The following is a 26,583-nucleotide window of genomic DNA, read 5'->3' on the forward strand; positions in this document are numbered from 1 at the left end:
ACTGTAAATAATCAAGCTGTTTCAATTTGTCTGCCAGCACTAGATATGCCAGCATTGTTAGAGGAATAATGCCCATTAACTAATGCTGCAGAGAACTAGCAAAAGTATATTTGCTCCTTTTTTTTAGCTGGCTCAGCAAAACATGGTTGTTCTTTGCACAGCACTAAGATTTTGCTGAGGATATTCATGCTACTTAGCAAAATGCTTTATAAAAGCTGCTATTCGCATTCCACAGAGTGGCACGGATTAGCAGGGAAGTGATATGTCCAAGGTCAAAGAAAGAGGTAAGGACAGAGCTCAAAATAAAGCCCAGTAGTTCTGATTCGTTCAAGTTGATAGTTCTTTCCTTCTTGTTCTTTGGAGGTGTTCACCTCACCACCTACTAAGAGGACCAAGGTAAGTCTGTGGTATCCTGAGAATTAAAACTAGCTTTCTGAAAATCTCCTGAGTCTGCTATAGCTTTGATTATTAGTTTTATGTGGTTAAGCCTTTTTCAGTTCATAAAAACACTAATAGAGCTGAATGATGGTCTATAAACAGTTGTTCCTGGAAATTAAAATGTTTTTTGTTCTTTATTTTTTTAAACTGTGGTCAGAAGCAAGGATGGTTTGCAACTAGTTTGAGTCCAATCTCAGGATGCCATGACTTGAATATTACATAGCAGTGCTGCTAACATATGGTTAGTTATCCCATTTCTTGTTGCAGTACTGGATCCCAATCCATTTGTAAATGACATTCTTCCTGTTGGTCCATTCTGAGAAGGAAAAATGCTTAATCTAAACCTCTTGCTCTATCTGATGGCATCACAGAGGAAAGTTTTCTCAGGGTCTGGTTAATGTACGTTGGCAGAGCAGTTTGCAAGTCTGCACTGCTATTACTGCTTCTTGCACTTCTATGTAATTTGCTGAGTAATTCTCCAGTGTTGTACTTTCTACCCAAATGGATTTCCTTTGTCAGTGCTACGAAATGAATGTGAGTAATGCTTCATATAAAGGATAGTGAAAGTATTTTAAGGACATCTGAGTATTTTAGGCTGGGTGGATTATTGATTTAGCCTCAGTTAGTTGGTCTTTCTCCTGTGAGAGGAAAGTGGAATAAAAGTAATTTTTTTTTTTTGACAGAAGCTGTGTGATTAATTTGGATTAAAATAGTCCATATAGTAAAATCAAATCTTTTATACTGCCTGAGTACACTCTTGGAGGTGATTAAAGATGGCTTTTTAGGTTTGTAGTGGAAATGCTAAGTCATGGCTTGAATCAGTGATTGAGCACCTGGTAGGAAGGCAGGGCCAACCTTGGGGAGCTCAGGTGCATGCAGTGCAGCCAAATGACCAGAAGGGGTGGAGCCAGGATCCTCTCCTTCCCATTCCTCATATAAGTGCTGGCAGTGGAGGTGAGGGTATCTTGCTGCAGATCTCTGCGTACCTGGGGCCTTCTGAAGGTAAGCGGCTTCTTTCCTTTATTTCTGTGCCTATGGCTGTTGTACTTGAGCAAACTCTCAATTGCAGCCTAGCGCCTTGCTGCTCTGCTGTCGTTGCTGCACTTTCCCTCATGTTACAAGGTTCTACACTTCAACAGTTACCAGATTTTGTGGATGTGCTGCATGGTATTGCTAATGGTGCTTAACTCGCAGTTCTGGCTTCTCTGTTCTTTTTTGCATCTCCCCAGAGCATCAGTCTTTGTGCTGATGTTCTCATTGCTTCTACTGTGGTTAACAAATTCCTGAGAACTGTATACTTTTTTAAATGCAGTAATATGGTGATGAAAGTCACGGCAGTAATCTTACAACTTGTGTTGAATAGAATGCAGTACATTAATTTCTTTTTTTATCATTTCAGAAGATATAAGTTACACCTGAAGGCAATTTGAATTGATGCAATTGAGACAGTGGAAATTCAAAGAAAAAGGGAGACGGTTTACTTCATGTTTTTAAAAATTTTATTTATTTTAGCCTGCCTGAATAAGTGCAACTACTTTTTTGAGAGGTGTAACAGGTGCTTTCGTGCTGCAGTCTTACTATATTCAGTATGCATTAGTAGGTTTCTGAGAGGATGTTTTCTTTTTGGAGATGTTTTGTTTTAGTTGAATATTAATTGCTATCTTCAATGTGAATTATGGGTCAAAAAAGGAAAGAATGGGAAATGATTCTGATATGCAGAAGAATACTTTGAGATATTTCTGCCCCCACTAAGCAGCAAAAATACAATTTTACAAATGGAATTCCATGTTTTTGTAAAGAAGAATAGAAAGAGTTGATCTCATTTTTAGAAGTGAAGCTGTTTCAAACTTTTTTAAACCTACCTAATATCCTTTTCATTTCTCTCTGCTGCTGCGTATAGTTTTATACAGGGTTATTTGTCCAAAGAAAAAAATTAACCAAGCATTGTGATACTGAGCGCTTTCTCCCAATTGTGTGTGTGGAACCATAGAAGAGATGGGAGCAGGCACAGCCCCCATTATGCAGGAAATGTATCTCAGCATCTGTGTGCTGATCCCGTGGCTTCAGTAGCTGCCATCTGTGCCAGAGCTGTGATAAATCTGCTTGTCTGAAATTTCTTTTAAAGCAGTAAGTTGAGAATGAGAACAGCTTTGTGGTCTTTCTGGGAAGTTGGGATGACTTTCAGCTGCATTTTTTTTGTTGTTGTTGTTCCTACATCAATCAACTTGTATTTTGGGAGACTTCTCTCAGCAGCTTAATTTTTGCTTTTTTCATCAAACAGTTCTCTTAATAATTTCAACATATCCAGTGTAGACAAACTTACTCTTGAAGCATCAGAAGTGTGATTTTTTTGCTGTTTGAAATGATGAATTGCCACCGAGGATGATTTCCTTAATTTTGGTAATAATCTATTTTGAAGTTGGTGCACGTTCCTTTATGATGATAAAAGCTTTAAGTTATTGGGAAGATCACAAGATGTAGCATTTGATTTAGATGGCTGCTTCTTGGTACATGTTTGTGATTCCAGGGTAGTTTCAGTTAGATTGGGGTGACTTTGTATTCCAATTGGTTGCCAGAATCGTCTTGGATATTTCACGATTGCTTATTGATGGTCACGCTGCTGATGGCAAGCTACACATAGCCTCTGTCAGACCAGAAGGTTTTCCAGATATGGGAAAGTAGTAACAAAAACATGCACTAAGAAGAGAAACTATCACAACGCATGATGATTTAAAGTTACATCATTAGAGTTCATTAGTGTTTGTTATATAAGGGAGAAGAATGCTTACTTGGATAACAGTACATCTTTGGGTCCCAGCCTGTGGAAGTCACTGTGATGTTGATGGTAGCATGGTGCAGCTTCTGTGAATATAGATCTGAACGTTTTTCTGAAATCCCATATCTGCTTTGAACACTGTACTAAAGTTCTGGGTGATTTTGAGCTGCAGGGTAGGATCCCAGTTGTGCCACACATTCCTCTACTTCCTCAAAAATACTTTTGGAATCTGCTTTGGCTGTTAAAAATGTTAATGGATTAGCTGCTTGTGTTGTGGCTGCAAGCCTTTAGTTAAATCATGAGTGTGACTTCAACCTTATTGATTTACGGACTTGCTGCTTATGTGTGGCAAATGATAGTGTAGCTTTATTTACTAGTAACTGAGGGAAATATTTCTGCCATTAAGGTTTTGCTCATTGCAACGCTTACTGTGCTTAAATTGGGGATTCCTGGAGCATTTCAGGGGCGCTGTAAAGAATTGCTGATATGGAGAGCAGTGAAAGGGCTGGTAGGGCATGTCTTACAAGGTAAGGTTGAGGTCACTTGGGTTGTGCAGTGTGGGGAAGGTGAGACTGAGAGGTGAACTCATTGCTCTGAAACTTCCTGAGGAGGGAGAGCGGAGAAAGAGGTGCTAGTTTTTTCTGTCTGGTCACCACTGATGGGATGTGCAGGAATGGCACAAAACTGTGCTAAGGGAGGTTCAGACTGGACAGTAGGAACTACTTACTTGCAGTGTGGACTGTCAGGTACTGGAGCAGGCTTTTGAGAGAGGTGGTTGATGTCCCACACCTGTTGGTGTCCAAAAGGCGTTTGGATGATGCCCTCAGTAACAAGCTTTAACCTTTGGCTAGCACTCAGGTGGCCGGGTGGCTGGAGTCAATGAAGGTCCCTTCCAACTGAACTGTTCTAAATAATTGCTGCAAAGATGACGTGCGGTGCGGAGGGGCAGTGGGATGCATGTGAATCATGGCCTCAGCAGCTGTAGAATCACAGAATGTTGAAAGGGACCTTAAAGTTGATCCAGTTCCAAACCCTGCTACCCAAAGCCCTATCCAACTGGCTTTGAACATTTCCAGGGATGAGATGTTAGGCTTTCCTGATGTTTCTCCTATTTGGGTATATGCCTAGGAAAAGAAATTAGAGCCTTCCATTGCTCTTGATGTGTTTTTTTTTTTTTTTTTTCTTCTTTATTTTTTTTAGGTCGTGAAATGATCCTGGAAAGAAAAATCCTGTAATTTTAGTTATCAACAGAAAATTGTCTAATTCTACTTACTGAAGTGCTGTCAATCTTGCCTTTGGATAGATTGATTTGATTTTTTTTTTTTTTTTGTTTGTAATCATTCACATAGTGTAACTTCTATATGATTATGGTCTTCTGGCAACTGAAGGACATGCTTAATGTTTCATCATGTTGCTTTGTAGCTCAATGTGATTAAGAAGCATTAGTCAGAACTAAAAACAATGTAACACTTCAAGAAAGTGGACAGCTTTCTGATGGTTTTGATAATCATTTCTGATGGTATGAGCTGTTGTCTTATGTGGACTTGTGCAATGGTGCAGGACTGCCCTCTTTCTCAGCAGCTGGCAATTTCTTTTACTCAGCTTAATGTAAAGCTGCAGTATTTAAGGAAGCCTGGATTTTGCTGTAGTCAGCTCTAGTTTTGTGTTGATTGGACATCTCTGAACCCGTTTACATTTGTTGGGATTAGTGGAAATTACTTCTGTTTTCTTAATGCTTGCACTAAAGTCTAATTATTAAAAAAAAAAAAAAAAATCAACCAAAAATGGTAGGATTTAATCTGAATCCAGAGTCAAACAGCACTAGTTTTCCAGTAAAGTCACCTGAGTCTTCTCCAGAAGCATTCTAAGTGTTTAGTACCAGATCACTAAAGCGATAAGACTTTCAGCTTGGCTATGAGAAAGGCTGGATTCTAAATATACTATGGCTCGGGAGGCCTTTCCTACCCCCTCCCCCTTATGCATTAGCTTTTTACAGTTACTGTACTGCACAGCTTAAAATCAGAGAACTGCTGTGCTGTCACATCCATCACCTCTTCTAGGTTGATAGAAGAAGACAGTTGGCCAGCTTTATGGCATTACTGAACCCTCAAGTAGCCAATAATCAAAATGCTTTTTCCTTTCGAAGTGTGTACGTATATATTTTAATGTGATGTTACAGAATGGTTAATAATATAAAATATTTGCTGATTACTTAAAGGCAGCACTTATGTTCTTTTGGTTTTCCTTCTAAGATGTAGTATTTTGAGCAGGACTTGAATTCTGTGATGCACAGGATCTTAAGCAGCACCGTGTAACCTTCTGCACTGCGAGCAGTCATTAGAATAAAGATGCAGTCCTTCTGAAATGTACGACAGAGTACCCAACAGCACGTTGGGTGAGGGCTGCATGCGGGAAGCTCGGACTCGATCCACGTGCGGCTCTGTTAATCACTTTAAGTGCTTTGAATGTGGGATCAGGAGCAGATTGCTCATTATCTGGATACTTGGGAAGCAAAGCTGTGCACACTGACTGTGGAAGGTACAGCTAAAATTACAATTTAAATTTTGGCAAGCCACTGCAGTACAAGATTTTGGAGTGTTTGAAATCCTTTCCCAAAAGCTCAGTTCTCTGGATGCTTTTGTACTGCCAATAGGATTTAATAATTAAACAAAATAAATACCCAGCAATCTTAGTTCCTTGTCCCTCTTCCAATGACACTGCTTTTTTGTCAGCCAAACTACAGACTTATTAGCTATCTTCTGACTCTTGAGACCACGCAGCTCAGAGAATGCAACAATCTGAAGAAATATACTAATCTCCTTTGCTCTAGTTGTGTGATACGCACTTCCCTCCCCCCATGCCATCCAAGCTGAAATTTATCTTGGGAAGTTTTGCTTATTCATAGGAGAGGAGAGTGGGACTGGAACAATCATAGGAAGTTCAGTGAAGACATCCTCTTCTATGCAAAAGCATTTTAATTTCATCTGTATGTACTTTTCTTGTTCAAATAAGGATTGTTCAAGAGCCATGGAGCTATACTGAATGCTTGCTATTACTGTAGTACTTTCTAAATAAGAGACTTGAAGATTTGACAGATGACTTGTGTTTCTTTAGAGTACAGTGGAATTTTCTAACTTTTTTTTCAGATAAAAATAAAGATAAAAAGTTGTATTTGGACCATGCAGGCCGTGAAAAATATTCGTCATTTTTTCCTCAATTGGTCTCCAGAATAAAAATAAAACTACATTGAAATGAACATTAAAGCCTTCCAGTAGCTGAAAATGTTCGGACTGAACATAGATCAGTAAGACAGTTAAGTGGACTTGGATAAAGTGAAGATTCTACCTAAATTGTAAGGAAAAGATTACAAAAACATTTTAAACTGAAATTGGCTGCTCTAACTCTGAAATTCCAACGTGTGTGTGCCAGGGAGGAAAATGAAATACAAGAGTAGTATTTAACTTCTGTGTTCATGGACCCTCTGCTCAGAAGGGAGTTCTTCAGAAAGTGCCTTCTGAGCTGATCTGGTGATCTGGTTTGGATAACTGTATTCTGGGAAACAAGAATCCACACATTTGAAAACACACAAGGTCGAGTGAAGAGCTTTTGTTCAAAACAAGGTTTCGTGTAATGAATTGTCATTTTCTGCTGTGCACTAAGTGAGAGACTGGATTGGATCCTTTAACACTGATCAGATGTCTTCCCCTCTGGTATACTTTCAGCTTCATGCAGCCTTTAACTGACTTCTAATAGTTATGTAAGGCTTTTTTTGGAGGGGCGTAAATTAGGAATTTCCGTTGGAAAAGAGGTCAGAATATCCTGTTTCCTTCAATTCTTGCACTTGAGGACACTTCTCTCTGTCAGGGAGAAGTTTTATGGCAGTGCTTCCTTATGGGATGTGGATTGCCCTTAAATCATTCAGTGGAAAAGTCTTGCAGCTTTCAAACTAAAACTTTGGTCAGATTTTGTGCATTAGAAGATCTCAGAATGAAACAGCATGGTTTTCCTTAAAGATTTTACTCTGTTCATTTATTTCTTAAAAACTCTTATCTGGCATTTGATGGACTCAATATCTGATATTTCTTGTAGCTCGTGAGTTATCTTAATAGAGGAGGCGAATGGTTTGAGGCTTATCTGTTATCTGATACAATTTTTTTAATTTTTTTTTTTTGCATTTTGGAAAGTGGAAGCCATAGTGATCTATTCTGTTTGCATGATAGAGCAAGAAATAAAATGTGTCCACTATCCCCACTCGCAGTGAGTGCTCAGCTGCAGCAGAAGTCTTTTACGTTCCAGCTATTACAGGATAAGCATTAGTTCCCATTTGTAGCTGCTTGCTGGCCTTTACTGCTGTCAAAAACAGTGATCATAGAGTAACAGTGAGTCAGATATGCATAGATGAGTGAAGGCTTGTGGGGGGAAGGGGCAAAATTCAGTTACTAGGCAGCTGTATAGGTGTTTGAGTTTCTCTGAAGTGATGGGAACATCTAACTGCAGAAAAAAATTCATGGTACTATTTTGAGAATGTCTCTACTCTGAGTAAATAGCTCTAATTTTTTCTATGTAGGTTTAAATTTCTCTGCTTTTTTTTCCTTCAACCTTGGAGTTCTTAAGCAGTGATCTTCTCAATTTACAACCTAACAAAATAGGAATAGATATAGTGAAGCCATGAGAATAAAGGAAAAAATCTAGCATGAACCCAGATGGATGTGGGAAACTAGGAAATAAACTTCATTAAGTCTTTGCAAGAAGTTAGATGGCTACTTAACAATTTAACCATAATAGTTAAATAGTTCAGCATCAAGTAAAATAACAGATTACATCCTGATCTTATTTATAACCTTTCCTTGCTAGTGTTACCCACCCACCATTACTGCTGCCATCTTGATCTTAGACTGTGTAACCAGATGATTGTGCCTCTAAAGAAGACAGTACAGCACAGAATTCAAACCTGTCAGCAGCACTGTTAATTGCAGGCATCTTTTCAACAGCTATGAACACTTAACAGAGATAACTTCAAAATATAACAGTGGCTCACACAGCTTAGTGTTGTTTTATCACTAGTTAATAGTTCTGTTGTTTTGTGATCTGTTGTCTTTATTGGACAAAAACTACTTGCGAGTAGTTTTTTGCGAGTATAAATGTGAGGTCATCAGTCAGCCTTTTAATCAGTGATAATCCCAGTGTATCATAGACAACAAACCCAGCTTTCCTCTCTATCTTCAAAGTAGAGATCCTGGTTTTCTAGCCTCCTTCCTTATTTCTTCCTGTATATTTTTGATTCTCATTGTATACTCAAGTCCTCATTTCTTTTTTAACCTCCCTTCAGTTAATGGTTGTCAGCCATTCCCATCAGACTAAATGTTCATTAATGTATGATCAATGAATATATGGATGTTATAACTAAGAAATGTACAAGAAAGTTAGGCTAAACAGGTTACCACACTAAAGAAGAATGGGCGGAAAGCTTACCCTTGTCCTGGGCTCGCTGAGAAGACTCCAAGGGGAGCCATCTCCAAAAGAGATCCTTCCCCACTGGCAGTCAGCTCTTAATTGGTGTTGGAGAGGTGGAGCCAGGCTTCACCCCTTCTGGCAGCACGGATGAATTGCCTTCACTTCTGCTCCCATGGCTGACATGTTGCTTGCCTCAGGTGGTCAATCAGAGGTTCAGGCTGTAAATTTAGCTAGTAGATTTTTATTCTTTGGAGTCAACTGTAAGCTGGACCATGAAAGAAACTATTTGTTGATTTCTCTCCTGTTTCTTAATAATATGCACTGGGGAGGGGAGCAGGAAGTTGTTGATAAAGCTGTGTCATGAAATATGAGAGTGGTGGCAAGTTTGGTTAGCTATTGTGGCAACATGGGGGAATGTTACTTTTCTTGTTCAGTCTTAATAAGTTTTATCTCAAGTCAGGATTTTTCTGTTTTCTGAGTGTGTAGGAGACCCTTATTTTTCTATCTTCATTTCTAAAAATGTGATATTTTTTACAATGAATGATCATCCTATAATAGATCTCCTGGAGCGCTCTGCTTTTGAAGCGATAATGAACTTCAGCCTAATTGAAGGTGAGTTCTGTTCAGCACTTCCAGAAATCAGAAGAAGAGATGCCATAGCCGTATTTACTATATATATATTTTACTATATTTCGTCTTATGGTCAAAACTAGGTGACAATGGAGAGCCACTTCCTACCAGTTCTTTGGTGTTATGGGTGCAGGTTAAAATACTTATTTTGTCCTATGTGGTACCAAGGACAGTTCTATTTAAGACTAATGTAGCAACAGTACTATTCTGATCTAGATTTGCTGTCCTCCTAATAGAACAATATATTTCTGGAAACTTTAATTAAAAGAATTTCAGAGCACTGACAAAATTTTGCAGCTATGAGTATATTGACTTTCACCAGATGTCTCTCTGATGTTCCAGCAGCTGTTGAGGAGAGATTCACATGGTTTGAGTGTGAAACTTGACACAGGTGTTCCTCTGGTCGTAAGAGGTCTCTTTAGAGAGTAATTTGGGTATCTATATTAGATTTAGGCTTCAAATCTCTTTTTGGAGAGACTGTCACTTTAGGTAACAGTGGGAGCCTGGGAAGACTGCTGTCTGGGATGATATGAGTTTGTTTCATTCAAGCCAACTTTTACTGTTATCATCTGTGGGGATAGAGAAGGGATGGAGTGTGAAGGTGACAAAATCCCTCTTTTCAATGTGTGAAGCTATGGGAGGTGTGCATCTCTTTCATGTTTGCAAGACAGAACTTAGTCTCTATGAAAATGTTCATCATCTGCCTTCCACCTTTTTCTGGTTTTACAGTTCATGGCAGAGTTGAAACCTGACTAGCATTTAATTGGTATGTTTTTAATTTGTGTATCTTCAGAATCCATTTACACTTCTGTTGTGTCTGGTCAGAACCAACCCACTGTTATGTTGAAGTAGTGCAGTGTTCAGTGAGAAAACTAGCAGCTTTAAGTTTTGATATTTTCTGTGCGAAAGTGAACACAAAATAGTCCTAGATATGCATAATCTGCATATTAAACATGGTAGTGAAAATTCGTGAGTTGCCAGTAAAATTTTAATATTCTAACATGAAACTCCACATTTAGTACAGTCCTTAAAGGTCTCATTAGACCAAAGCAGTCTTAACTCTGTCCTTTTAGCTGTTAATCTTGCACTATCTAGTGCACCATGGAGCAAGCATGCTGAAAAGTACTGAAAACAATAAAAGGCAGGGTTTTCTTAGCTCTAGCAATACATAGTTCATTGACTTGCTGTCACGTCAGACAGAATGACTAGACACTGCACCAGAGTCCTGTCAAATGGTCTTTGTATTTATTCCACTTCACAGTTTTCTTCCTGTTAGTCTGCCTATTGTCAAACCAATAAATGTTAACTCATTACCTAACTCACCTCTGTGTGATGCAAACTTTTCCCTGTATGCCAGGCAACTTTCTCACAAGAGACTGATGTCGGTGCTTCTTGTAAGGGACAAAAGGTATTCTTAAAGAGCAACTGAGAATCTCAACAGGAATTTTCATTTCTGAGAGAGAAGTCTGGTCTTCATTACCTACATAAGAGGAGGCCCAGCATTTAATTTGTACCTTCTCATCTGTCTATCTCAGCTGTACAGTGTCGTGGTTGCCTGTTGTCTTTCAGGACTGGCATTTTGCTGACTCTTAAGAAGTTAAACAGTGGGACTGAATCATGAGCAGTAATGATTCTTCAGTCCTTGTAATGAAGTTAATACTAAAATCCTGGTAGTGCAAATGACATAACTAAGTGATGTGCATTTGTCTTCATGACTGCCTCATCAAGGGCAGATGTTGCTAGGAGCTAATAGGGTCTGTTTGGATCCATTCTTGTTCTCTCAACTGGGACACCTTGCGATATAGAAGGGCTGGCTTGCTGGGCAGGATTCATCTGAGCTATAATGAATTCCTCCCTGTCAAGCACTTATTTTCTGAAGGACAAGTTCAAAGGAATAGTTCAGGAATATATGCAAATTTATGTAGTGCTTCTGGGTTATTATTCTTATCAGTACACGTTCCATGAGATATCCCTCACTTAAAGTTGCTACAACTTGTTTTAAACCTCCATGCTTTGTTTTGCTACACTTTAGGCAACAAACATGGTGTTGGTGATTTGCTGCTAATCACCAGGTAGGCTAGCTGGGTTTTTGGTATAGATGCTCTTTCTGAATGTTTCTGTTGACTTCTTAAAAATAACTGTATCTGGCAACAGTTCTGCTCCAAGTGGTCACATCTATTTGCAGATGATGGCAAGGTAAGTAAGTTAACTCTGCAACTGCTGCAAGTGTGGGGAGTATCTTATCTGTGTTGCAATTTGTGCTAGATTCTAGTAAGTGCAGAAGATGTGGTACTTGCAGAAGAGGACTTGCATTAAAAGTTTTAAATGGGAGGCAATAACTGGTTATGTATCAAGCTCACAAGAAAGAGGCATTTCACTCTTGCAGATCAATATGGTGTGTGTGTTGTCCTAGCAACCTGGCTTGTGTTCACTATAAAGGAGATTAAGGGGGAAACTGAAAGGAATTGATATTTCACCTATTTACAAGATACTTCATTGAAAACTGAATGAGTATAGGAGAGAGAGTTGAGGCTTTAGGCTTGAAAATCTGACAGATAGGCTAGAGAGATTCTTGACAGTCAGAAGTGAGCCTGTTGGTACTGACCGCGGTGAGGAGAATTGTTTCAGATACTAGAGAGAGCTTTAATTCTTAAAATTAACTTATGTAATTTGAGGTTGCAGAGTTCATTATTATGGGGAAATAAAGGGGGAACCAAGGATGTAACTAAGGAATTAAGGACTTGAAGTAAATGCAGCTCTTTTATTGTCCTTCTCTGTGGCCTTTTGTTATGTTAATTTATCTTACAGCCTATATCTGACAAAAGGACCAGTTTATGGATACAAAAGGTCTGTGTAAGTACTAATTATTTTCTTAGCTCTACGATAGAGAAAGGTAATTAGATTTAGATAATCTCTTTCGAGGAAGGTCTGTAAAGCCAAACTGATATCTGGCCCCTTGTCCTGCTATTGAGCTGACTCCCACCGTATGATCTGCCTTGTGGATCTGCCTTGTGCAGTGCAGGTTATCTTGTTGCTTGTGCTCCTGGATGGAAGTGAAAACATGCCCCATACCCATGGTTTTCTTTGTTTGCTTTGGAGTTTTTCTTTATTTTTACAACATCACCGTAACTCTATTGTTATTTTTAAATTCAAAATTCATATTATTTCTGCTGATTATTTAGGCGCAATCAGTACGTTGTAGAAGAAAAAGAGCATGAGACTTGAAAGTTGTTCACTCTTGCAATCAGGAGACTTGCTGAGAATTTCTATTAACAATTCTTCAGCTGCTAGAAATAATAATAGAAAAAGTAAGCTGGAAGATGAGGGCTGAACAAAGCTTGCTTCCGTTCCTCTGTGTCTTGTGGTTCTTTTGTTCCTCACTGAAGTTTGAGGGGGGAGAGTTGATGAAGTTTTGGTCTGGGCATGTTATCAATGTTCACCGATCTTTATTTTAGTTAGGAATTAAGAAAAAGCAAATGTAGAGTTTGTGCTCTTAATGTATTTACTCAAAGGGTATATCAGCCTATGGTTGTATCTGGATTAAAGAAAAAAAAGTCCTCTAAGCAGTTCAAGAAAACGATTCTATTACTGGCTTGCTGAGAGAGGATTAATTAGGAAATGTCTTCCCTTATCTGGCTTTCTAGATGTTACAGTGGTTCACTTCCTCTTAGTAGAGGAATATACAGAGTAACACTAGTTACTGTATTAAATAGTTTTGTTTGTTCTCTGAGGTTTGGTATTCCATTTAGATTTGAAGTTATTTGCTAGACAGTTTTTCACTTATCTCATGACAAGATTAGCTTGAAATAACATGTAACAAGATGGGTTATTTGAATAACTAAAAGTCAGGAAGAATCTTGAATTTTGAGAGATCTTCAGTAAGACCTTTTTACATAAATACTAGTCTTACTTTGCATACTTTTTATCCCCTTCCCTTTTCTCCAGTACTGATACTCGAAAAGGTGGAAAATGGAGATCTGAGCAACAAGATATTGAAGATCACGGATTTCGGCTTGGCCAGGGAATGGCATAAAACTACCAAAATGAGTGCAGCTGGGACATATGCCTGGATGGCTCCTGAGGTCATCCGCTCCTCCATGTTCTCCAAAGGCAGCGATGTGTGGAGGTATTGATTTGGCATTAAGTGTTTGGATACTGAAGACCTACTAGGAAATGTATTTTGTTGGAGAATGAGTGATGAAGCAAATATTAAAATTCTGGGGTTAAGAAAACCGTCCACTGGCTTTCCATGAACCTGACTTTGAGACTACTTTGGTATTAATTGTAAACGCTTTTTCCCTGCAGAAATTTGTGGATCACCTCCTGTGTGCTTCCAGATTTTTGTTGTTCCTTGCATTTACCTTCATCCTAGGATTCATAGCCTCCATTTAACTATTGGCTATCATAAAGACATAAAACTGAGCTGTGAAGTACTTAAAGTTGCTGATTTTTTTTTTTTTTTTTTTTTTAAGATTTCCCAAGATTAAGATTACTTAATTTTGATTGTAATTTGTCACAATGCATATGTGCACAATTACACAGTACTTCACGAAGTTCTCCCTGCAGTTTCAGCTTGAGCACAATGTTTTTTTCACTTTCATAATGAGCTCATGAATTATTTATAACTTCCTACTCTTTCTGCATAAAACAACACATCTCTTCTGCAGGTCAGTCTGAGTATGTGATCAATGAGTAGTAATTTGTGTGCATTGTCTTTTCCGTTTAGGATCTATGATTTTTGAGAATAGGAACTACTTTGGTGGATAGGAGCTGCTTTGATAAGGATTGGCCCATAGAAAAAAGTAGAGTTTGAGTATGTCTCTTAAGTGAGTTAAATGCAGAATTCAGTAAACAGCTCATTGTTGTCCTAGGATAATGACATTTCTGGATACTGTGAGACACAATTAGTACTAAAAATCTGAAACAAAGTAGGTAGAATTTTGTTTTCCTGCATGGGGCGGAGGTATTGAAATGCTGAATTGACCAGGTCTTTAGAGCCATAAAAATCTCTCATTAGTTATCAGTGCTCCCACAAAGTACGTGCATGCTGTGAAATATGCCAGGAGGAAGAAATATTCCAGCTGGAAGAATTATGTGGCTGTTACAGAAGATATTTGGTGCGGAGTTCTTATTTTACTTATCTAGTTATGCAGAATAGATAGATAATTTATTTCCTTTTACGCATACATGTGAGCTTGTTCTGCACGTATTGGTATGGATTGACTTAAGACTATCATTAAATGTGCCTACTAACCCCTATTAGTAATCTGGGAGGAACTGTGAAATAACTGAGTGAATTCTGGCAGAAATAACAAACTGACAGTACTGGTTTGTAATTTTTCTCCTCTGAAACAGTGCCAGGAATTGCCTTTAAGGGCAGGAGGGAGGAAGGAAGAAGGAAAGCTGGAAACAATTCCTCTGTGACTGTAACTTTACTAGTCTGTGCGTACTGAACAGATCACAAGATGCTCTGCTCCAATATGGCCTCATTTAAAAAAAAAAAAAAAAAAAACCAAAAAACAAAACTAACTTAGACTGTAAATCATGTGTAAATATTTCTCAGCTTCTCAGAAGTAAATTTCTAAAATTTTCGTCACTTTATAGTGATTTCTTTATAGTTAGCAGTCTTTCATTGAACACAGGTTGAATTCCTCTCAGTACTTTTCCTTAAGCAGGGTAATCATCACTGAAAGTGCTATGATATATTGTCTATGAGTAAGCCCTCTACTGAGATGGCCAAAACTTCAAATTTTACTGAAATAAGCTGAAAAAGACATGGTGTTTGCAGCATCTATGTAGATGCTTGCCAGCATAGTCACTACCCACTGTGTCAGTGACTAAGCACTTGATTTTTGTGAAGGCAGCAGTGCACGTATGTATGTTATAAATCCTTTCCCCACCCATTGGCACAACTTGAAATTGTGAACAGAGTGAAATTTTTAAATCCTGTTTGATTTGATTCTTGTCCACTTCAGCTTCTTGGTTAATCACTGGTGTTGAGGGTGATTTCTGACTGATAAAAGACCTTCTAGTTAGTCTGTGTACCATCAACAAAACTGGAATATTTCTGTCCCTAACAATTACAGCACCTTTTATCTCAACACTTTTGTTGAAAAGCTTGTTAGAATAATACTAGTGGCTGAATTGTTGCCCAGCTTTTCAACAAGAATCTTATTGTGTATCTGTTCCCTCTGTACAAATGCAGGTAGCTGCTGAAGAAGGTGCTTGCCAACACTGAAATTTCCTGAATCAGTCTTTTATTCTGTCATAAATAATGTATTTGTACAATTCCTTTCAATAATGTATCAAACTCTTAACAACAACAACAAAAATCCCCATTCTACAGAAGTGCCAGCAAAGAACGTGAGAAGGCAGAGGAATACTCCCATGTGTTGATGTCTGCCACTACTATCACCATGGTCTTGGCTACTGTAAAGCTTGTTGACAATAATAGCACTTTGAGAATCTTGCTAGTTGTAGTCTGTCTTGCTATGAAAGTTATTGTGCCTCACCCATAAATTTTAGGTGTATAACAGAAACTTTGTGCTTATGTTGCACAGAGGACAAAAGCTACCATTTTGTGTAAGTGTCAGACAGTACCTGTAAGTCTAGCGATATGCTTGAGAGGAGAGTTAGGAATCCATTTTGGATTCTTGGGGATGAAAATGAAGTGCAGATATGACAGTTTATCCAGCATTGCACAGCAAGCTGATGTTTGTAGGAATCAAATTCAAATTTCCATGCCATTTAAATTTTTTGTTTACTACCAACTTCATTTTCGACCTGTGCAGCTTAAAAGAAGGTAATGTTGTCATCATATGAAGAAGATAAGGCACAACGTTACAGCCTTCATCTGAGTTCCTAAGGTTCCTCAATTCAGATTCATCTTAGAATTATCTACTCTGAGACCAGTTAAATAATTAGGAATTGAATCTCTATTTGGGAATGGAATACCAAAGCTAACAAAAAAGACCTGATTAGCAGATCAAGTTATTTCATGCATTCAGTGATGTAGATACTTTGGTCGCTGGAATACTTCATTTGAATCGATTGCTGGCAAGCACTTTCATCCTCACCTGACTGCTTGCAGGCTTCTGTAGACTTCTGTGTGGAATGAAGCACTGGCAAGATACTAATTCCTGGCAGATAGCGATTGACTAACAATACTGTTAGAAATTCATGTGAGAAAATCATATGTAACTGACAGTTGTGAAATAACTACATGTAAACTCTGGAACTACCAGTTGAATAATGTGCAGAAGTACTGTTAATGACCATTAAAAATTTAACTAAGTTCAATTTTTTTTTTGTCCTAGCAAGAGTAATATTCTAGTTTCTGTTGCTGCTGGTGTCTCCATGATGTGTTGATAGTGGCTTTATTATAGAAGGTGCTGCACCAAGGGCAGTGCAGAATAGGAACCTACGGTGGAAATGCCATTGAACAATAATAGCGAGAGGAATTTAGTGGGTTTTTTTTTTTTTTTAAAGTTCACAGATTGGCGAGGGAGGTGGCAAAATCACATCTGAAATCCTGCAGACCTCCAGCCTCCTCCTTCCACAGAATCCAACGTGTAAGATTGAACCTGATGTTAAATGGCTTAAGGGATTACTGGATCACTGGGAAATGGTTAATTATTCAGTGTCAGTTGACTTGAACACATGGTGTGTATCACGTGGTTCATTTTGTAATTAAAGTCCAAAAACTACTAATGGATGCTGGAAAAATAAATGAGCTTTCCTCCCAGTTGAGAATAAGCACAACTCGTTGATTCTTTCTTCCCAGGCCCTTTTCATGGAAATCTCTGTTCTTTTGCTTTATAATTCATTATAATCCTTTGCTTAGAGGATGAATGGAGAATACTCTTCTCAGCAGCCCCTCTCTTATTGCTTAGTCACAGAATCACAGAATCACCCGGGTTGGAAGGGACCTCAAGGATCATGTAGTTCCAACCCCCCTGCCTAGCAGGGCCACCAAACACACACATTCAGATCAGGATGTCACTTGGGATGATCTTTGTTAAAATGCCACTAGTTATGTGAAAGCAGTATTCTCAGCCTAGTTAGCTAGACTAGACTGGCTAGTTAGCTCAGTGACTACAAGTCAGCTAATAGGCACAAAGGGATGCCATTAGGTTCTCCAAGAAACAAACCGTGCTTTCCTGCAATATGTATGTCTTGTGTCATATTAAAAAAAATAAATGGACAGATCTATATTTAATCTTAAATATATATATATATATGCCCTGTATAAGAAATGTTTTGAGCATATCAGTAGCATTTTCCTAACAATTCCATGAGGGGAAGTATCTAATTCCTGCTTTATTCAGAACAAGTGGTAAAGTAATAGGACAGTCTACCGAGGAGTTAACTTTTGATATCAAAACTCTGAAAGCTCTCAACTCTGAAGAGTATCATGAACAATCAGCGTTAAACAGGACAAGTCCTGTATTCATTCAGCTCAGTATTCATTTTCTTTCAGTGTGCCTTTTATGCATCCTTGGAGGTCAAAAAGAAATCTGGTCTTTAAACTCCTGTTTCTGTTTTTCAAGTGAGGCAATTATTGTAGTAAGAAATGATGGAAAGAAATAGTTGATGGGACATTATAATATGAAAAGTGTGAATTATATAGGAAAAAATTCAAAAGGTTGTGTAGATGGAAAAGTGGTCTTTTGTTTTTAAAACGTAGGCTGTATTAGCAGTAAAGATGGAATCCTTAGCAACTCAGGTTTATTTCACGTTTAAATAGGAAAAGTTATCAGTAAGAGTTTCCAACTTGGGTGACTGCAGTTACAAGGAAAAGGTCTTGGTAGAAGTGGGATGGAGAGATGGCAAAAATAGATTGTGGTGATGAAAAATGATTATTTCCAAATGGGTAGAGCAAATGACACTTTGAGCCATGAAGAATAGATGCATATTTTAGCTACCAAGGTTACTGTTTCATGGGACAGCTATTCAGGGAGCTTTTAGGAGGAAAAGCTCTTGATCTTCAGGTGTGCTTAGGAGGCCTTCAAGACAGTGCAGTGTGCCAGTTGTTAAAAAAATACATGCTTTGGCTTAATGTCTTTGCAAGAGCAGTGACAAAGTCTGGTAGAGTAGTGCTCTAATCTGAAGGAGAATAGTAACAATATTGAGAAATTCTGTTTAAAAAAATCAAAAAGAGTGGTTGCACAACTTCATGATGGTCAAGGTGGATCTCTTAAGGAAGCTACATGGAAATGCAGAGCGAATGGATAGGAAATGACACCATGAAAGCAGCTGCGAAACAATGGGTCATCTTCAGTGGTGCAGATTTTTATGAGCACAGCATGCAGGCAATGTCCATTGTGACAAAAATGCATAGTTAGTAGTGGTGGCTATGTTGAAAAATAGTGTTTTATAGCTGAAAATTTACTCAAACAGTGTATGATTATGTTCTTTGTATCTGTAGTAGCCTCTGTGGATATAAATAGGAGGCATTAACTTCAAGAGTGACCTACATAAAACCAAAAATCCTGAGATAGCTTTACTTTTTAAAATTAATGTATTGCTGTTGACTGACGGTGTCCGATTTGACTTGGATGGTTTACTGTATCATATCCTGAACTCAAGAAAATGAAGTTACCATGTTATATGAACAAGATTTTTGCCGTTGTGCAAAGGTTACTTAAAGATGTAGGGCAGGGCTCCTGACTGCTTCAGGTGCAGTTTTGGACTAATCAGAGAAATGATTACAATTCATGGTTAGTCCTTAATTTAATCAGATGTTGTAAAGAAATGAAGGCATTCAGATAATGGGATTGTTTTTTTTAGGACTGGTTTTTACAGAAGTCTCATTTCCTTTGTTTTTAAACCGAAGCAAAGTTAGAAACTGTAAAAGTATGAAGATTTTCTGTGCTGCTATTGGGTTTGAAACTGACTGATGAGGGGATCAGTATGTTAGTAATGGATTTTTCCTTTTTGACCGTAGGATTCAAGAGGAAGAATCTGCTGCGTAATGTTACTTAACAGCCTCTGTCCTCTTATAATTGCTATCACCCTGGTTTTATTGCTTGATATTACTTAATCTTATTTCTTGATATTCATATCATAAATCTAGAAATAGGAATGTAGAAGTTAGGATTGTTGGATTACTATGTGATAATTTCACTGGAGTTCTTGATGAAATGTTAGCAGTTGAGAAAAGAGAGGCTGATACACAGCTTTTTACGAACAAATACCCCTCAAGTGACCTTTATTTGCCCCTCACATTTCAGTTCTCATTCTTACTCTGATAAGAAGCTTTTTCTTTACATTCCTCTATTGCAATGTAGTCAAATATTAATTCTAAAGTTCCCACAGGTTATCTGTCTGGTTCATGTGTAACATAGATGGATGATAAAAGAACAAAAAATGGTTTTTCAAGTGAACCTGTTCAATAACCTTAAAGATTTCCCAAATTTATCAACAAAGATGTTTTGCATTTTTGAATGTCAACGTAGATGTTAGCACTCTTCCAAAAATATTTTAATTTACACACTGGGGTTACTTTGTTGTCATTATATTAAAAAAAAAAAAAAAAAAAAAAAAAAGAGGTAAAACAAAGAACTCTGCCAGTTTGACAGCCACAATTAACTTATCCAAAAAATATGTAAGTTCTTTGGTGTACCAGAGGCACCCTGATAGGCTTACATGCTGTCAACTTGCTTTACCAAGGATGCATTAAAATCAGGCACTTACATTCTTCTCCCTTTCCTGTTAGTTATGGCGTGCTGCTTTGGGAGCTGCTAACAGGGGAAGTGCCATTCCGAGGAATTGATGGTCTTGCAGTAGCCTATGGTGTTGCCATGAATAAACTTGCTCTTCCAATCCCTTCCACGTGTCCAGAGCCTTTTGCCAAACTAATGGAAGGTAAGCCAGCTCTAGTGTGAGTATGGTTAGAACATTGTATGCTGTTCCTAGAGTGCTGTTTAGCATTGCCTCCTGGTGTTGGTTTTGATACCTAAGAGCATAAATTACTCAGATGGATTTTTTGATGCTGCAAGTTACTGTGGGGCTTCAGTATAGCTGTTTATGTGCTGTAACAGTTATTCTGTTACAACAGTAATATATGAAATTCCCATCCATTTTTTACTATGTGGGCTATTGTTGTCATCATCTAGCTTGTTTTCTTGTAGCGAAAATGCACTGACACCAAAATTTGACATATATTGATATAATTTAAAACCTTCAACTTGTTTTGGAGGTTGTAGCTTGAACACCTTGTTGGCCACTGTCAGGATAATTTGGAATCGTAGTGTCACAGACATCGAATGCTGAACTTAGGTTCTGTGGCCTTCGGAGGTGTTTTTAGCCCTCAGAAAGGAATTTTTGTGCAAGAAAATGTTTCTGGTGGATTTTTCTGCTCTTGGAATATTTTTTCTGTTATCTTTTCTGTAGATGACAGGCTTCAGTTAAATTAAAGTAGAAAATCTCAGGTATTGTTTTGCAAAAAAAAAAAAAAAAGGTGGTATGCTGGACAGTAAACAGCAACAGAGTTGCAGGTGTAATAAATTGGAAGAAATGTTAAACAGGAAACTGCAACTGAAACCAGTTTATGAAAGATTAGAGCACAGTGTTTTGCCATCGTGGTTTGTTTTGGCGTGGCTCCCTAAAACAAGGGACCCTGAATTTCTTAAATGTAAGTGGGCTATCTGCTGATAGTGTTAAAAATAAAGCCTTCTTCCTGGGAAAGTTGGATAGAGGCGTGTGGCCTGTGCTTGAACCCAGGAGCACAGGGGTAAGGACCCTTGGCTCTGAAATGCTAGGCTTCTTCATGTGCAGGGAGAAGAAGAGAACAAAGGAACAGTTACTTTCTGCCCCTTCACTAGAACTGTTTTTCAGGCTATTTCCCATCTCTGTGAACTCTTGTTTCCTTAATGCTGCTTTTGCTTTTGAATTACTCCTCTGGTGGTCGTCAGTGAGAAAACAAAGCTGAACTTTACCTTTTCACAGAAAAGATTTGTATGTTTCAACTGTCCTCATTAGTGCAAATAATGGCAGATCTAGGACTGGAGGGGAAAAAAAAAAAGCCAGGGGCCACCTGCATAGTTATCCTGCTCATTCATTCATGCATTTGGCTGGCCACAGCATTTTGTTTTACTTTGGGTCATGTTTGCTTTGCCATGCTTAAAACCTGTGCTAGTGGGGCAGAGATTATGCCACTGTCAGTCCAGCTGTATCACCCATTGCTGCTAATTGGTCAGCAGCAGCGGGGGACCTTCAGAGCACTTTTGACATCCTTAATTCTCTGTTTTGGTAAGAGAAACAATTTGAAATCCACAAAGACAAATGTGTTCCAGCTTATGCCTCCCGGAACTTGATCAAATGCTTAAATACCATCTTGGTATCAGCAGTTTCAAAAACAAAGCTCCCAAATGCCAAATGTCAGTAACAGTAAAATCAAAGCAGAGAAAAGATCTGCAAAAAGAAGCCTCAGCAGTTGCACAGATTTTGTGAAATTTTATTTATTTTTTAATCACAGATGCTCCTTGATGTATTTCAATCCTTAAAACAGATTAAGTGAATGCTTTTTAGGACATCATTAGAGATTTTTAAGAACAGTACTGCTCTTCTTCCCCGACAGTAAAGTCTAGGAAACTTTTGAACATTTATATTATTCTTGCTTCTTAATGTGGCAATTTATGTCTCAAACGTAGTGACCATTCTGAGCAATGGTAGTATGAGTGTATTGAGAAAGACCCACATATTAGTGTCTTCCACTTGGACACAAAAGCTGTTGTCCATATCTTTCAGAAATGTTAGAATGTTAAATCTCCTGTTTGGTTCTTGTCAAAGTTTGATGTGCAGGAATCTTGCAGTACTAAAAAGAGTAAGGATACATGTTGAAGAATAACCTGTGTAAGTGCCAGTATTGGAAAATATAGAATGAGCAAAATATGTTTTCTGCAGGAGTTAAAATAATGGTGAGGTCAGAGAGGATGGAATGGGTAATAATTTCACACTCAGAAGCACTGCTAAGCCAAATTCTTTCATTTAGTAACTTTTAGAAACATGATTTTGATTTCGTAGATTGTGGTGTTACTCTGGAGTGTTTTCTTTTTCCATTTGTTTTCAATGTTCAGCTTCCCTCGCTGTAAGAGGAAGAACCTTTTCATACCATCACAAATGGAATTGCCCTTTGTGGTAATAAGGGTACCTAAAATTCTGTATAGCTCTGTGATTGGTTAAGTCAGTGCATTAGACTGTTTAATAAAAAATCTTATCTGTGGTTTCTCATAAAAGCAATTTGGGGGGGGGGGGGGGGAGAAGCTTTATTAAACAAATTTCTCACTGTAACAAACAAAAAAACCCTTTAAAAATAAGAAAACTCTAAATGTACTGTCTGTTTTCATAATCTACTTGAACCCTGTGTTTTCAGTCACAGTGCCCAGTATTTTACCCAAGTATGCCCAGGCTGCTTTGCAGGAGAGTTTTTCTGTTCTGTGGAAGAGATTCATAATGACTCAGCTTAGCTTTGGAAGGGGCTCTGATACATACCTTTTACAGCGACCGGTAGCTCTGCAGTGTAAATGTGTTAAAGGAATTGTGTGTAGGCATCTTACTTGCATGTGCTCACAAAGTACAGATGATAGTTTAAAAATTCCACACTTGATTTATGATAACACAATAGTCAATGAAAGAGAGAAATGGGAGACAGAGTAACACAGTGTACGTGCCATTCTCAGCCACTGGGGATCAGTAAAGTACCTCTCATCATCTCAAGCCTTCTTACTAAGAGATGCTTAATAGTTGCTTGTCTTTGTCCTGTTCTAGATTGTTGGAACCCTGACCCACACTCACGACCTTCCTTTGCCAGTATCCTAGGCCATCTCACCGCTATAGAAGAGTCTGGTTTCTTTGAAATGCCCAAAGATTCCTTCCATTCCCTTCAGGAAGACTGGAAACAAGAGATCCAAGAGATGTTTGATCAGCTCAGAGCCAAAGAAAAGGTAAGTAGAGAAAAACAGTCCTTGCTTGTGTTCTTCTTGTGTTTGATAGAGTACTTCCATTCAGGGATCATATTTTAGGGAATCTCAGAATTAATTTTGCATGTGCTTTGCTTCAGCTTTTGGTAAGTCCCTGAGTAAATGGGAGTTATGATGCGTGCTGGGGTAGATTCATAAGTAAAATAAACATCTGCGTCTTTACCTGCTGCTCTAATGTTGTAGTGAGCATAATGTCCATTATACACTATGCTGAATTATCTTTGTTTAATACATCTGGTAACTATTTCACTGCCATCGTCTTAACTGAGAAGCCCAGCAATAATTGTTAACATTAAAAATAAGAGAGAGAGCTTCCGACTATACACTTTAGCAAAAATCTCTTCTTTATTTCTGCCAGGTTTGTATCTTCAAGGTAGTGTTCAAGGGTGTGGGTGCAGTCAAAGGGGATAAAATAAAATAAACACAAGTACTACCAAGAGAATAATCCAACAACTGTTTAATTAAAATTTGCCTGGTAAACAGCAGGGAATGAAGACCCTAACAGGAATAAAAGGAACAATGACCATCATTTAAGTGACAAGAATCGGAGTCTTATTTTTCAAGCATACTGCCAGAAACAAAGCAGTTTGCTACATCTGTATAAGGTCCTTACAGACATTACAGATGTTGGTATGAAGTACTGCAGTTATTCACTGAGGTGGTAGTTTTTTGAGTTGACTGCCTCTCACACAGAAGTAAATTCATAATAAATAGCCAACTTGATTTTGGCTCAGAAGTTGGGTTTAGAAGACAGAGAAAAAGAGGATATCTTGTGTACAGGGATAAGTCCTACAATGGTTCGTAAAACATTTTCTCTGCATGTACTATAGCAGCTTTTGGAGGAAAAAAGGAAGAGCTGATGGGCATTACCCTGATGCACTGTGTGGTGTGTTGGTATAAGTTTGTTGGAATAGCTCTTGAAAACCAGAAACTTCAACAGAGAACAGTAGTTGCTAGACTGCTGTCATGTTTTGAGCACTGTGTTCCTCCATAGCAACGAGGAAAGAGAGTTTGATATCATGGGAAAGCAAAGATTAATTTTTTTCAATATATGGATGATAAATGTTGCAAAATGAGTTCTCATGTATGTGGTAATCTCCAGTGGCTCTTGAAGATGTGCACGTCAGCATTTTTCTCTCATGACGCTGTATTTAGGATTCAGTGTCTTTTCACAGAATCACGGAGTGGTTGAAGTTGGCAGGGTTTTCAGGAGTCGTTTACTCCAACCCCTGCTTGACCAGGGCCACCCAAAGCAGGTTGCCCAGGCCCATGCCCACGTGGCTTTAGAGATCTCCGAATAAAAAGATTCTACAACTTCTCTGGGCAGCCTGTGCCAGTGCTCCATCACTCACACAGTATGAAAAAGCTTCCTAATATTCAGACAGCCTTCTGTGTTTGTGCCCACTGCTTCTTGTCTTATCTCTGAACACCGCTGAGAACAATCTGGTGCTGTCATCTTTGCATCCTCCCCTTAAATATTTGTATGTATTGATAAGAAACACCGGAGCCTTTTCTTCTCTGGACTGAGCAGTCCCAGCTCTCTCAGCCTTTCCCCGTAGGAGAGATGCCTCAGTTCTTTCACCATTTCAGTAGCCCTTTACTGGCCTTTCTCCAATATGTCTATGTCTCTCTTTTATTAAGGAGACAGAAAGTACACCAGATGTGGTCTTATGAGTGCTGATTAGAAAATTTTTCTTCACTTTTTTTTTTATGTCTGTATGTTAACAGTGATTTGAAGGGCCTCGAATGGCAATCACAGAATTTCTTAAGTATTGTTTTCAGTTTATTGATGTTCAGCTGAGTCTTGAACAGTGGCATTAGCTGTGCTGTGAACAAAAGTCAGTGCTGCTGTACCTTCAGAATAGGTGTTGTTAGCCTTAACCCACAGGTCACGAGATAGCTATTCTTCTTTCTCCTTTCTGATCCCCCTACAGGAGCTTCGCACGTGGGAAGAAGAGCTGACTCGTGCTGCTGTTGAACAGAAGAACCATGAGGAGTTGCTCCGAAGGCGGGAACAGGAGCTGGCAGAACGTGAGATTGACATCCTGGAAAGGGAGCTCAACATCATCATCCACCAGCTGTGTCAGGAGAAGCCTCGTGTGAAGAAACGTATGGGGAAGTTCAAGAAAAGTCGGCTCAAGTTAAAAGATGGCAATAATATCAGCCTGCCTTCAGGTTGGTGAGATGAATAAGGCAAGATGGGAGGAGTATGTGAAAACCCGTAGCTTTGGTGTCTTCTTTGTGCTCATACTTGCACATTTTAAATTATAAAAAACATACCTTTGGCATCTAGGAACTAAACTTCATGCTTTTGTGGCTAGCATTCCTCAAAGAGAACAGGTCAAATTGTAAAGCCAAGAAGTGGGATTGTAATGTTACATGTTTGTTAGTGTATACAATTGATAGTAAAAATGTTGCAATTTAATACATTAGTGCTCAAAATAATAATTTGAATAAAGGATATTGTTTTGTTTGGTTGTTTTAAGCAAATGTTCCTGCTCTGGGAATATTTTACATAATACTGCAGCTGAATCTGTAAGCTATCAGATTTCTTGAGGCAAGAATCAAAAACTTATCAGAAATATTGAAAGCTTTGATACTGTGGCATTACACAACTTCACATGTTAATTCAACACACAAGTGACTTCTAATGTAACCCTTAAAATAAACCTTAAATACTGGCAGTCTGTCTGAGAAGTCACATAGTGTTTTCCTTTGTTAGCATCTCGTTTTCCTGTAGAACATTTTCTATACAGACCCTGAAAATTTCACGTATTATAAGTTAGCATCAACAGTTATTTATTTATTTATTTATTTTCTTGTATTAAAAAAGGATTTTAGCTGTTTTTCTGCTTCTGTGTCGATTTATTTATTTTTTTTTCTTTTGGTAACAGATTTCCAGCATAAATTCACTGTGCAGGCTTCTCCAACAATGGATAAAAGGAAGAGCTTGATCAGTAGCTGCTCCAGCCCTCCTGCAAGTCCTACCATTATTCCCAGACTCAGGGCCATACAGTGTAAGGAGCTCAATGTAGTATTGAATTTGGGAAATGTGCAGTCTGTCAGCGTGGTAAGATGCCAAGATTCCATATCTAGGACAGGACTGTAAAAAGAAATGTTCCTAAAATGTTGGCTTTGTGCCCTTGCATGTATGAATTTAGAGAAAAATGGTGTTTTGACAATTGGCTGGGAGGGTGGTGAGTTTGGTATTGTTTGGAGTCTGAGCCTTACCTATACTCTTGAAAGATTGCTGCTTGATTTTACAGAGAACATATTCTTTGGGTCTGTAGGCTAATGTTTAGA

General features: G+C 38.4%; 1 protein-coding gene across 1 annotated transcript in view; it reads left to right on the forward strand.

The window, feature by feature from the left end:
* The window catches only part of MAP3K9 (mitogen-activated protein kinase kinase kinase 9), a 105,075-nt gene that overhangs the window by 7,726 nt on the left and 70,766 nt on the right, over positions 1 to 26,583 (forward strand). The window contains exons 3-7 of the mRNA XM_042813830.1: positions 13,244 to 13,424; positions 20,016 to 20,164; positions 23,069 to 23,244; positions 25,215 to 25,455; positions 26,175 to 26,297. Of these exons, the coding sequence (XP_042669764.1) occupies positions 13,244 to 13,424; positions 20,016 to 20,164; positions 23,069 to 23,244; positions 25,215 to 25,455; positions 26,175 to 26,297 (870 nt within the window). The remainder of the gene's footprint in view (positions 1 to 13,243; positions 13,425 to 20,015; positions 20,165 to 23,068; positions 23,245 to 25,214; positions 25,456 to 26,174; positions 26,298 to 26,583) is intronic.

Source organism: Centrocercus urophasianus, unplaced genomic scaffold (genome assembly GCF_019232065.1).
Source record: "Centrocercus urophasianus isolate 14NV4802_14NV808 unplaced genomic scaffold, USGS_Curo_1.0 seq_14, whole genome shotgun sequence".
NCBI classification, from domain to species: domain Eukaryota; kingdom Metazoa; phylum Chordata; class Aves; order Galliformes; family Phasianidae; genus Centrocercus; species Centrocercus urophasianus.